Source organism: Marmota monax, unplaced genomic scaffold, assembly GCF_021218885.2.
Source record: "Marmota monax isolate L192 unplaced genomic scaffold, Marmota_monax_Labrador192_F-V1.1 WCK01_AAM20220418_F8-fsc00125, whole genome shotgun sequence".
In the NCBI taxonomy this organism is placed as follows: domain Eukaryota; kingdom Metazoa; phylum Chordata; class Mammalia; order Rodentia; family Sciuridae; genus Marmota; species Marmota monax.
The window spans coordinates 8,990,889-9,003,593 of record NW_026695235.1 but is presented as its reverse complement, the minus strand read 5'-3'; the positions used below and the strand labels follow the sequence as shown (position 1 = coordinate 9,003,593).

Sequence of the window (12,705 nt, the reverse complement as noted above, 5' to 3'; positions counted from 1 at the left end):
TGACCCCGGAAGGCCAATCACTGACCTTCAAACTCGCCTACACATTTCTCACAATTAGAACATGCAGATTTTAAAATAAAGTCATGTGTATAACTCCAAAAAAAAAAAAAAAAGTAAGTGGCTGTCCTCATGAGACCTATTTCCAATGTACTGAAGAGATTTTTTTCACTTCACACTTTTAAAGGGAGATATGAAAAGTCAATAGAGCTCCATATTCATTAATAAGAATGGGGAAAAAAATGTCCAGTATGTTCCAAGCCGCTTTTAACACTGAGCAGTTGAAACTTAACTATAGCATCAGCCTTGATGTGCAGGCATCCATTGACCTAAGAGATTGCTAAATTCTCAGATGGTGCTAAAATGCACGACTCTTAAGATCACCTGACAGCATCCCAGTGGCTCAGGAAGCTGAGGCAGGGGGTCTGCAAGTTCAAAGCCAGCCTTAGCAACTTACTGAGGCCCTAAGCAACTTAATGAGACCCTATCTCAAAAAAAAAAAAAAAAAAAAGAAAATTAAAGTGCTAGGGATGTGGCTCAGTGGTTCAACCCTGGTACCTAAATAAATAAACACATAAATAAATTAATTATTACCCGATAGTGCTGGTGGCACTGATCTTCAGGGAGTGTGTGGACTCCCTAGCTCTGTGAGCATGGCTGCTTTGGGAAGTGTCTGCTGGTCTCTGTCTTGCCTCCCTTCCCAGCCTGCACCATGACCAGGAATCCAGCGCTTCCCTGGCACTTGGTTTATCCACAGACCAGACCTGTGCCGTGTGCGCTAGAGCTCGTTTTCTGTGACCTTGTCTCTCCCACTAGCCCATAAACTCTTCCATCCGGCATGTCCAACACATAACGGATCCTAAGACATCAATGTGTGTCTCATGCTATGTGCTAGGGACATGGGAATGTACAGAAGACACCGTCTCTTAAAATTTCATGATCGTAGCAGACAGAAAGAAATGCGCCCGACATATGTGGTTACTGATGATGCAGGCAACAGCACTGACCACAGCAAGGACTGACGGTCTCCAGGCCGATGTGTCCTCGGGGTTCTGTACTGGGGCCTTCAGAACTCGCTCTCTGATTCAATCAGAGCAGTGGAGGGCAAGCACAAGGCTCAAAAGTCAAGCACATGCTGCCAGGCGAACAGAAGAGAATCGGGACAGGCCATGCAGCAGGGACACGGGCATCTGTCACCTTCACCTGTGTGGGAGGACAGAGGAGGGGAGGAGGTCAGGGTGGAAACCGGAATCCTGAAAACAGGGCAGGGACTCGGGGAGGGAAAGAATGGCTGTGTCCAGACGTCTCTGCTCTCTCTTCACTCAAGACAAGGAAAACACCCAGGGCCAGTCTATTTTTAATGTGTTTCTTGTCCAAGTCTTGATGGAATTGGGACAGGTGCAAGAGAAATTGGGTTGTATCCAGAACATGACAGGAAACTGGAGCTTCAATAGGATGGGAAATGCACAAGCAAAACGGGGACCCGCTTTTCCTAAAGAGCTCTGTGGTTTCTTGGCAAGACTAATTTTGGGTCACTTGTCCCAATTTTTAAATGAACACTTTGAAGCCAGGCACAGCGGCACACGCCTGTGGTCCCAGCTTGTTGGGAGGCTGAGGCAAGATCACTTGAGCCCAGGAATTTAACGCCAGCAGGGGCAACCTCGCAAAGCTTGTCTCGAGTAAATAAATAAAAGGATCACTTTGAATGAAGTGAGAAAGCCCCCTTCAAGTCTCTGACATCGAAGTGGGGCTATACAAACCACCGCTTTTCTCTAGGTTGTTGGTCCTTGAGCAGGCTGACTCCAGCCCAGCAAGGACAGGGAGGACACCATGTTCGGCTGCACAGGTTGTGCACAACACAACTCCAGGAGGCCCCAGACCAGCACAAACCACAGTGGACAGCACCTCCAGGGTGTAGGGTGCTTCAGGGTCGCAGCCTCATGGAGTAAAGAGTGAGAATGTCTGTTTACATTTGTTTGTGATCCACCATCAGTGAGGAATCAGATTCCATGAAGGTCTAGTATCCAGGTGGATATGGACTTCATGGGCCGGGAAGAGGGAGAACCCATAGCTGGGGACTGTCCCCGCCGCCCTCATGATGATATGCTCCTGGAATGTCACTGTGCGCTGCGTGGCAGTCCCTTGGGCTCCATTAGGAGGATGCACAGATTCCATGACCCGCCGTTAACGGAGCCTGCCTTCCCACAGGGGACAAGGGGTTCTATATTCCTACTCCACGGTCACCTGCCACTGCACGGTGACCCTGAAGAGGCCAAGCCACGTAAGGGAAGCCAAAGACACATGTGGCATAGCTCCTCCTACAGACGGCCTCGCGAGGGGCCCCAGGAGCCGGGCCTGGAAGTGGAGCGGGGTCTACAGGGCTGGGAAGAGCAAGGGGAGCCCGTGTTCCTCGGGTGCAGGGTTTCGGTTCTGCAGCCTGGGCAGGTTCTGGACACAGGTTTCCCGACAGTGTCAGCACACTGGACACTGCTGGACCGCACGCTTAGGAATGGTTAAGAAGGCAAGTTTCAAGTTTTTTTTACCACAATTTAAAAAATCCTGCCTAAATCACAGATGGAAAATGATGTGGATTCCGCCAGCACACAGCGGCGCCGAGAGAGCCCAGCTGACCTCCAGTGTCACAGCAACGTCCCCAGCCCTTCGCAAGCTTGGAAACCACAGCCAGCAGCAGGCCCAGAGAGAAGTGCGGCTACCAAGAGAGAACCTGAGCTACGGCTCTCCACTCTCTCCCGCAAACCACTCGCTCCTGGAGGCGGGCACTGTCTCTTGAGGTTTGGGCTCGTGAACCATCGTGATCCACACAAGAGCTGAAAGCACAGCTTGTCTCATCAATCCCGGGTTCTTTTTAAATTGTGTTTTTAGTGTATTTTAGAACTGCACCTTAATTCAGTAGCACCGCAGCACATGTGTGTAATTTGAGAATACATCTAAAAATCTACTGTGCACACACACACTCGAGATTTTCCCCCCACGGGGTTTATTAACAAACACTTTGGGGACCGCATTCCAGAGCACTGAAGCCACGGCCCTGCCCTGTCCCAGATCTGTAGGTGGGCTGAGGAGGCAGGGCCACCCAACTACAGGCTGGATGGGAGGCTTATCATTAGGACAGTGACAGCTAACTACGGAGAACCAGAGAAGGACAGGGAGAGGACCCCGTCTCACTGGGCAAGAGGCTGCTGTCTGCTCAAACCCCTTTCCTTGCTCCGAAGAGGAAATGCGGCAGCATCATGGAGTTGTGCTCCCTGTTCTTTCCACCCAGAACTTCCTGAAACCTCTAAGACATGATTCTTTGAAGGAAGGCTTAGCCCTGTCCCTGTCCTGATGTGACAGTTTAGTGCTGATGCTGGTGTCTGTCATGGGCTTTCACCCCTCACTAGCCCCCCGCCCATGCTCCAATAGGGCCATTCCCCAGCTCAGACTTTCACCTGTCCATGCAATCAGGAATTTCTTTCACATCAGAAGAAGTGTGGAGCAAAGTACAATTAGAAACAGAAAACCCTAGGTACACGTAGCCTTTTGCTAGGCTCAAGAAGGAAAAAAAAAAAGTGATAGTTTTCTAAATCCCTAACAAAACAGTACAACTTAATAAGGAAATCATACACATAAGAAACTTAAATTCTAAAGCATGAATAATTCCTTAATTTGTTTTGTAAGTATTGGAATTTAGGTATGTGATGGATGGATTTAGGTATGAGTTTTTTAAAAAATCTTAGGAAAGAGACAACATATTCCCTTGTTATATTTTTCCTCTTCTTTGATTGAGACAACATCCATGAGTATGGTCGACTCTGGAGTCCTCCTCTCAGGGTTGTAAAAATTAAAATGACCAGTCACTTTGTTAGAATGTCAGCCAAGCCAAAAAAGGTGTGGTGCTGTGGGACAGATGACAGACGACCATGTCTTTTTTCACAACCCCACTTCAGGTTTGGAATTCAACATCACCAAGTAGCCGTAATCAGCACTGAGATTCAGGCCACTGGGTGGAGGAGAGAAGCGTGTGCAACTGTGGCCATTTTAATCTCGTCAAAGTCCAACTCTGTCTGCAAAGTGAGGGCAGAAGCCTCGCTGAGAGAAGGCCTCCCCTGCTCTCTGGTCCCCTCCCTGGCAGTGGGCAGGTGGCCTCCTTGAGTGGCCTGATGGCTCTCACTTTACTTCCTTTCCTTTGGATGTTCTGCGGGGGAGCCTGCAATTTCTGGGTGATCACATCCCTGCTTTATGATTCTAATTTGTCTCACTTTTATTTAGAAGGTGGCAGGTTAAGAGCAAAATATAAAATAATGGCATTTATTGGGTGATTGATTTTTTTCCTGGACAATGTCATAAATACAGCCAAGCGTTTCCCTTTCAGAAATGGAATGAGAAGTAATTCAGTGAGATTCTGAAGCATAAATCTAGAGCTATTTGCAAGGCACAAACAATTCACAAGCGCCGTGATGCCTGGAACGTGTAAGTTAGGCTGAATTGTCCATGTGAGGAAGTCAGAAATGTACGGTGAATTTATAGGTTTGAGACATTGATGGGCATTTTGTTTGTGGCACAAAATAAGACCTGCAGAACTTCCTCACATCTGCACTCAAAGGCACCCGTTCCCGGTCAAATGGAAAATGTTTATTCATTGTTTGTTCATTTTGAATAGGGAGAAGAATAGTAAATGGCGCATGGCTGGGATACAGAGAAGCAGAGATTCTATTATGCTGCATAGGACGCAGGTCACCATGCGATCCTCAGATCCCCAGAGAACCAATCTCAATCGATCCCCTTTTGTGTATGAACCGCCATATAGTCCTAGTCCAAACATAAACTAACATTCACAGATAATTTAAGGGAAGTAATCATTTTAATCACTATTAACAATATTAAAATTATTGATAATATATTTAATTGCTAGTTAAAATATTTACATGTGCAACTTGCTTTCTGGATGTGGAATCTATTTTACCTCCAATAATGTGCCAGAATCTACTCCTGGCTGACTGTGATTTGATGCTGGGAGCTCTCTTACTAAACATCTGCTTAGACTCTTTCTTATTCTCTTTTAATTACGGTCAAACTGCATTTCTGTTTCAATGATTTTATAGATGTTCTGATTTTATAGGTGTCCAGAGTTCTGCGTCTCAGTATGATCTCTCTTGTTAGAAATCCAACAGACGTACCTAAAGTGAAATGGTCTCGGAGAAGGTGACATGAAATACAGACATTAGACTTTTAGCATCCCCCCTAGTATTTTTTCTGATATTTCCCCAAATGTCAGGAGTTCTTTCTGCTGAGGCACTTCCCATTTTTTACTCATTTTCGGCCATGAAAGCATTTGTTTTGCAAATATGCTCGTGTACCCATTTCCCACTCAAAAGGATTTGCACAGCAAACCCAGGCTTCCACCCAAGAGAAAGATCAAAAGATGCCCTGGGTCCCTCGGATCGTACCTCAACCACTAGTCTCAGGGTTTAGAGAAGAGGGTGCCTGGCCCATCTGTGACAGTAACTGACAAATCCTTTCTTGGAAATTCATCAGTTCATTCAGGAACTAGACCTAAACCAGGAGGCGATCCAGGGTCTAGGCCTGTGGACAACGTAGAACTGTCCCCACCAGGAAGTTCACAGCCTGGGGAGGAACCTTCTGATCAATGACGTGCAACTGGTAACCCTTCCACAGCATGCTCTTAAAAGCTGTGTTGTACAAAAGTCTCACTCAAATATAATATAAACCTGTGTCTCTGCAGCACCTGAAATCCTTCTCCTCCCCCAGTGTGAGCCCTTTCCAGAAAGCCATTTGAAATTAATGAAAAACCCCAAGCTGGAGGCTTCAATGTGTGCTCAAATAGTTCCGCGGACCCAGCTGGCTGGGAACAGAGGGAGCATCAACAAATCGTGAACGTCTCCCACCTATGATAACACCTCTAATGAAACACAGAGAAGAAACGGGATGTTAATCAGTAATGCTGACAGTGTGTCCGTCTCGGATTCAAGGGAGTTGCCACTACAGAACCCTTTCGTCTTGATCCCTCCACTCCAATAAACCTTTAATAAAATAAAACTGTGAGTCATTGATTCAATTTTTCTTTCTGGGGAAAAGTAATAATACATCTTGTGCTCTGACATTCTTAGAATTCAAAAGAAAAACAATGAGATTCTTTAATCCTGCGGCATTAGTTAATGAAGTGCGGGATGGGGAAATAAATTTTATGGTTCTCCATTAAAGTCACCAGCCCAGAAAACACATTTTTATGCTTAGTTTTGGCCTCTTCCCTGCTAGGAAAAGTCAAGCTTTGAATCTAAGCTGCAGTCAGCGTCTTAATATCCCCAATTAGAGCAGAGGCCCTCATTGTGTGGACCAGCAAAATCAAATGGATCCTACTGGACCCTCCTGTATCTCCGCTGCAGTTACACAGGTTACACCCCTAAATGAGGTTAAAATCACATCAGGATGTGAAGTGCCATCGGCCGTCTATCGTTGGGTCTTTGGGCCCACTTGCAAAATCTATGTGGTTACCCTCAGAATCAGCACTTTAGGACTCTCAAACACATAGGTCCTTACAAACCTAACCATCCATCCATTAGCATTCCTTTCAGTTCCCTGTGACATCATAAGAAACACCAAACGACAATAATAATTCTGACCTTAGCACTGTTTTATTAATTATCTGTCCCCTCGCCGGGTTACCCTGATAGCTCAGCACCTGCTCCCTAAAACAATGTTGCATGGTATTTTAAAACCAATGTCTACTTTTGATCAAAAACAAAAAGAACTTCCTGTCTTTTCTAAGCCCCCATCCTAAGATTTAAGTGAGGGTAGCCTCCCCTGAAAAATGTCCCTCCAGAACAAGGCCCTCCCGTGCTCCCGAGTTTCCTTCGAGATGGCTGTATAATTGGAGCACACAGCAGCGATGATTGTGTTTCAGGCTCACGACAGACGTGTCTAAAGATTCGCCCACAAAGGTTGCTAGTGTTGTCTGCACGGTGCCTTTGGCAGGCATCATCCTTTCATTGCGGCCAAGGTCTAGATGGAAAACCACCCTGAGTCACAACCCTGAGCCACGCCATCCCACGTTGGCCAAAGCCGGGAGAGAGCCCTCAGGACGGGAAGCTCAGGCCTAGAAGGAGGCTTTTCCCCAGGGGTCTCCAGTCTCACTAACAGCTGCCAGCTGATGTGTTATGTAATGGGCACAGTCTCCCCACCGCCGCCCCGCAGGGCAACGGGTGTGCCAAGGTTCACATCCCTCTCCAGACGTGCGCCTGGCCCCATCAAGATCTCACTCCTGGCCCCACTAAATAAGTTTTTTTGGAAAAGCAACTTAAAACAGATACCTAAGTGACAAACTGGGACTTTTTTTTCTTAAGGTGGCTGAAAACAAAGGGAGGCTTTCTCTTGTGTGTAGTGAGACCAAAGACGAGATGCTGCCGCGCTTTGTAAGCTGGGCTTCTGATCCAGCGAATAGACTCCAGCCTGCATTTTGATCCCTGCTAAATTATCTCCCGAGTCATCTCATAGATTGCTCCAGGCACATCTGACACACTTTAATACCGAAATGTAAATCAGACGCCCCCACAAACCACCTCCACACTCTCACGTTGCCCTAAATTTGGACTTTATTTCCTTGCAATACTTGAGCTGCTCTTTTCAATCACATGTCAGTCCCCCAAAAAATGTTGTCCCAGGGGATGAAGATGATGTTGTGTCATAACGCTGCCCAGTTTAAAGCCAGCGTCAGGCTCAGTTTGCTGTTCTGCCTTTGTCCTCCAGACTGGAGACCCTTCTGCCCCTTTCAGGTGCTCTGAGCCCAGCCCGGCTCCCTGCGCAGCCCCAGGAACAGCTAGTGCGCTGGGAGTTGCACAGCCAGCCCAGCTCCAGGAGCCAAGCGGGAACTATCTGCCCACCAGACCCTCCAAAAGCCTGAGGTCGGACGAAACTGACAAACCCTGCCCGGCCCTCTGACTCTTAGTCACAGGAGCAAATAAATGATCATCTGGAATCCATCCTTGCCTGAGAGTTATTAAAACGAAAAAAAGTCACTTTTAATTCATCCAACTAAGAACTTTTGGAAGGGGGGACCCAGTCCTCAGAAAGCAACTTCTGTTCCACTTTATTAAATGTTTTAAGCAGATTTAAGTTTTAGTCAAAGGACAAATTCCTGCTGTCCAAGGAATGCATGCATGCCCAGGAGCCTGGAGGGCAGCCAGGAGCGGAGGGCAGCCAGGAGCGGAGGGCAGAGGTGGGGCTGCAAGGTGGAAGGTGACAGGGTGAGAACGAGGAGGAGTGGCCGGGTGATGGGCAGGGCAGCAGGGACTGCATGCTGGGGGCTTTGCCCACACTCAAGGAGCAAGGCAGAGCGCTCCATCTCGTGATGTGCTGGAGGCGGGGCGGGACCTGCAGAGCGCCCTAATTACACATTCAACAGAAACCAGGTTACGATCCCAATCCTGGGGTGAGCTCTGGGATGCATGCTCTTCCCTGGAGACTTATGGTACGTGGCCCTGCCCCGCCCAGCACCCTGCAGAACTCATGAAGACCACATAGGGAAGGAGCCTCAGCAGGAGATGGGCAACTGAGCTCATGTTCCAGGTTAGCTGACCTGACCCAAGAGAGGGGCCCCAGGGCTATGTGGCTTCTGGCCCCTTCTACCCACTAGGTTTTGTATAAAGGAAAACCCATCTGCACTGCCATCCCTTCATTTGGTGAGCAAGGTGAGCTGACCACCAACAGCACACATTCCTCAGATCCCCGAGGGTCCAATGCAAAGCCCCTCCCCTAAGCAGGCAGGCAGTGCCCTAATTCAGAGCCCCACCCTCCTTTTCCTGGCCTCGCACCCTCCTCCGGCCCCAGCTCTTCAGAGAGTCCACCCACATTCAGACACCAGCATGCACCTGATGGCCAACTGCCCAGCACTGCAGTCCAAGCTCTGGCTCTGATGGTCCATAACTGGTGACCTTGAGCCAGCTAGTTCACTTCTCTGAGCCTCAGTTTCCTCATCTGTCCACTGGGAATAATAATGGCACCTACTTCAGAGGAGAGTTGGGAGGCTCAAAGAAGGGGCAGGTTCAGGAATGCTGGGGACAGTGCCCAGCGCTTCACCCTTGTTACCACATCTGCCTGGCAGCCTGCCAGGTGGCCTGCCGGAGACGGCCCATCTCCCACCCCACGTTGCCTTCCTACCTCAGGCTCTTGGCCCATCCCAAGCCCAGTTCCTAAGTTGTCAGAGCTCTGACCTCCTGCCCACCATGTCAATATCCTAAGTCACCCAGCCGAGAGATAAGAGCAGGGGGAGGCATTTTATTCCTGAAGTTGTTAATTTTACTCTAAACTTCCAAAAAAAGATCGCCCATCTGTCCAACAGATCTCTTTAAAAATACAAAGATGATAAGAGTTCTCTAAAAGTAATCATTAAAGTGCCATCCAAGAGGAAACGACGAGGACTTGGCCGGGTTATCAGACTGAATGAGGATGGTATTTACAACCCAAATCTGCCTTGTGGGAGAGAAAGCGATTATAGTCTTTTTAAAAATACACAAGCTATCAGTTTGCCCCAACAAAACATTCCGTGTACACATATGCAGAAGCGACTTTCCATTTGAAATTAGCTGCTCTTCCGCCAGTGCCTCCCCCGGTGTTGGAGCTACATATCGACACCCTTGGGCTTCCCATGGTCCCTACTGTCTGTGCCTGTCCCTGGTGCTGTGATTAACTGCAGGTGCACTTTGTAGTGGCAGTGTGCCTGCATGAGATGCACCCCAGCACGAATCCTCACCCCAGCTCCCCGCCATCCCAGGCTTGATCTCCCCCAGGTAGCTGCATGCTAAGGTGTCCACAATGGCAAGACGGGCTTGCTGGGAGAAGCCAAATCTCCATGAGAATAAAACCAAATCTCCATGAGAATAAAACCATCCGCTCCCTGTATAAGCCAAAGCATTTTCCAAAGTCACAATAAAATCGGAAGCAAACAATTCATCCCTTCCTCTTGGTAAGGCTGATTTTAAAAGTTGCAAAGTTATCCAGTGTCTATGCTGCCAGTCAAACCAAGACATGCAGAGCATCGGTCCTCAAGCACATAATTGCAGGGCTGATTTCCTCTCAGGCACCACTCCTAAGCCCTTCACGATTCCTGAGACGCGGCATGTGGAAGACCCCTTCTCCTCGCTCCCAAGTTCCCCCTGAAGCCCAGGAATCACTCACCTCACTCATGTTGGCTTCCACACAGCAGCCCGTCCCCGCCGCTAGGCACAGAGAGCACTGCTCAGGGGTCGCTGCTTCAGGTCCTGGCTTTTCTCTTAAAAAGAGCTGCCCGGTGGCATCACGCCTCCCGTGAGCCAATGAGATTCCTTCACCTGTCTGAGCGCCCGCAGTCATCTGAGAGCACCCAGAGCCACCTAGTGGAGCAGAGGAGAATGGCAGGGAGCTCGCTGCTCCAGTTCTGCACAGAGAGAAGAAAAGGCAGAGAGACGCAGGGTGGCCCCAGGGGTGCTACCAGCGGCTTACTTGGGGACACGAGGTACACACACAGGGAGAACGCTTTCCAATGTCGGCATGAAGGAGGTTTGCATTTCCAGGAAGGGGAGTACCTGCTGTCCCCGTCCCTCTTGGCTTTCCCAGGAGCTTTTACCCTCCCTACCCTTGATGCCATGAGCCTGGGCCTTTGAGTTCGCCATTTCTTCCCCTGTCCCCTGCCCCACATCTGTCCTCCTGCTCACAGCCCCGCTACAAGGACACAGCAGGTGGTGTCGGAGCAGGCCTGGACATGCATGTGGATTCTCAAGGTTTTTAGTCACGCTGTGACAAGAAAAAAGAGCAGCTGAATTTATCTGTGATTGTCACAGCTCGGGGAAGGAGACTCAGCATGGGCCCTGGACGTGATTAAAAGTCTCCTTGCCTCCTCCTGGTCCAGCCTCTCTAGGAAGAGGCTCAGCCCTTTGGCTCATTCCTGAACCTGTAGGACCCTCAACAGACACAAGACAACACCTTGAGGCACAATGAACATGGGCATCCTAGTTCCTAGCCCAGGAAGGAGACGGGCAAGACAAGGGTCCCTGACACCCTCCCCCATGTCCCTCCTCCCTGTGCAGAGCAGTGCCCCAGGCTGACCCGTCAACTGCCTCCTCTCCCCAGACAGGAGCGTGGGAGCTCAAAGCAGAAGCTGGGTCTCTCCTGCGGCTCCCGTGGGAGTCAGTCCTCCTAACTCAGAGTTGCTCGTGGGCACTGAGTCTGTGCCTGAGCTCTGAGAAGAGGAGGCCAGGACACAGAGGATGACCAATGAGTACACAGCAGGAAGATGTAATCTGCAAGCCACGGAGCGAGGCCAGGAGGAAGCAGCCCTGAGACCACGTGACCTCCCCGGGTGTCCTTAGTAGGTCCATCACTCCTGCTGGGCATGGGGAGCCGAGTCTGTGCTCGAGAACACACAGCAAACATCAAGGGTGGCCACACAGTGGAGCTACACTGCCACGGGAGGTTGGTGGTCTGGGGTTACCTGCGAGACTGAGTGTACACCCCATGGCCCCCCACAGTGCTCCCGGGCAGGCTCCACCTGCAGGCTGGCCCCCAGCACACCTCCACCAGCTCCCCCGGGGACTCTCAAGGGCTGTGGTGCCCCTCAAGCCCAGCCCTTAGTCCAAGGAATGAAGGCCTCCCCAGGGACAAGGACAACAAATGGCTTTTAACCCTCCCATGTGGTTCTGATAAGAGGTCGAGTCTCAGAAGCACAGATTGAAGCAATGCTGAGACATGCACGCATGCGCACGCATGCCCATACACACACGCATGCACACACACACACACACACAGAGAGAGCTTGCTTTGCTCCTCCGAGCTCCACAGGCGTCCTTCTCCTCCTGCCTCCTGCCCATTCCCCTTCTCCCACCTCTTTTAGAGTCCCTTGGCTATTATTTACTTTACATGCTGTGGTCCTTCAGTGTCCCAGAGGGGTGGGCTCTAGGATCCCTGTGGATACTAAAATCTGTGAATACTCACATCCCTTATATAACCTCTGCACGTCCTCCCCTAGACTTTAAGTCACCTCAAGATGACTTACATCACCTAATAAGGTAAATGCTGTGGGAACAGTTGTCGTACTGTACTGTTTAAGAAAAAAGGAAAAGTCCGTACATGTTCAGCATGGACAGAATTTTTTTCGAATCTTTTCAAACTTCAGTTGATTGAATTTTCAAATTTGGAACTGGTAGATATAAAGGGTGGACTCTCTGTGTGTGTGTGTGTTTAATTTAAACAACTTCAACATGCCCCATAATCTGACGCCCATCAGATCATGCAAACAGTGTTACAGCAGATGGGATCGAGAACCAGAAACCTAGACCAGATGCTCACACAGGCAGAGTCTTATGCCTGAATTTGACGCAGTCTCTCCCTTGCCCGGTGTCTGATTTCCTCCACTGGTAATACAGAAATATTAAACTCTGCATCTGCCAACCTCAGCAAAATATATGCTCCAAATATATTAAACTGGGGAATAAATGCCGAAGGAACTTCAGAAGAATCAGATCTACGACTTCATCCATTAGATCTTACAGAATGCTTCACCCTCACTGAATTGAAATATAGACCTGTGGTCCTATAATTTATGAAAAAAGGTGTATATAATAGGGACAGATTCCTTTCCTTTTCTTGCAGGCACCACACTGCCACAAGGGGCAGAGTTGGACCAGGCAATCTCTGGGATGATTTACAGTGACACTGTGC

The 12,705-nt window shown here is 49.2% G+C and overlaps 1 protein-coding gene across 1 annotated transcript in view; it reads right to left on the bottom strand.

The window, feature by feature from the left end:
* The window catches only part of Pcp4 (Purkinje cell protein 4), a 54,653-nt gene extending 44,314 nt beyond the window's left edge, over positions 1 to 10,339 (bottom strand). Inside the window, exon 1 of the mRNA XM_046439184.2 lies at positions 10,189 to 10,339. Coding sequence (XP_046295140.1) covers positions 10,189 to 10,197 — 9 coding nt within the window. The 5' untranslated portion in view covers positions 10,198 to 10,339. The remainder of the gene's footprint in view (positions 1 to 10,188) is intronic.
* Positions 10,340 to 12,705: the final 2,366 nt, after the last annotated feature.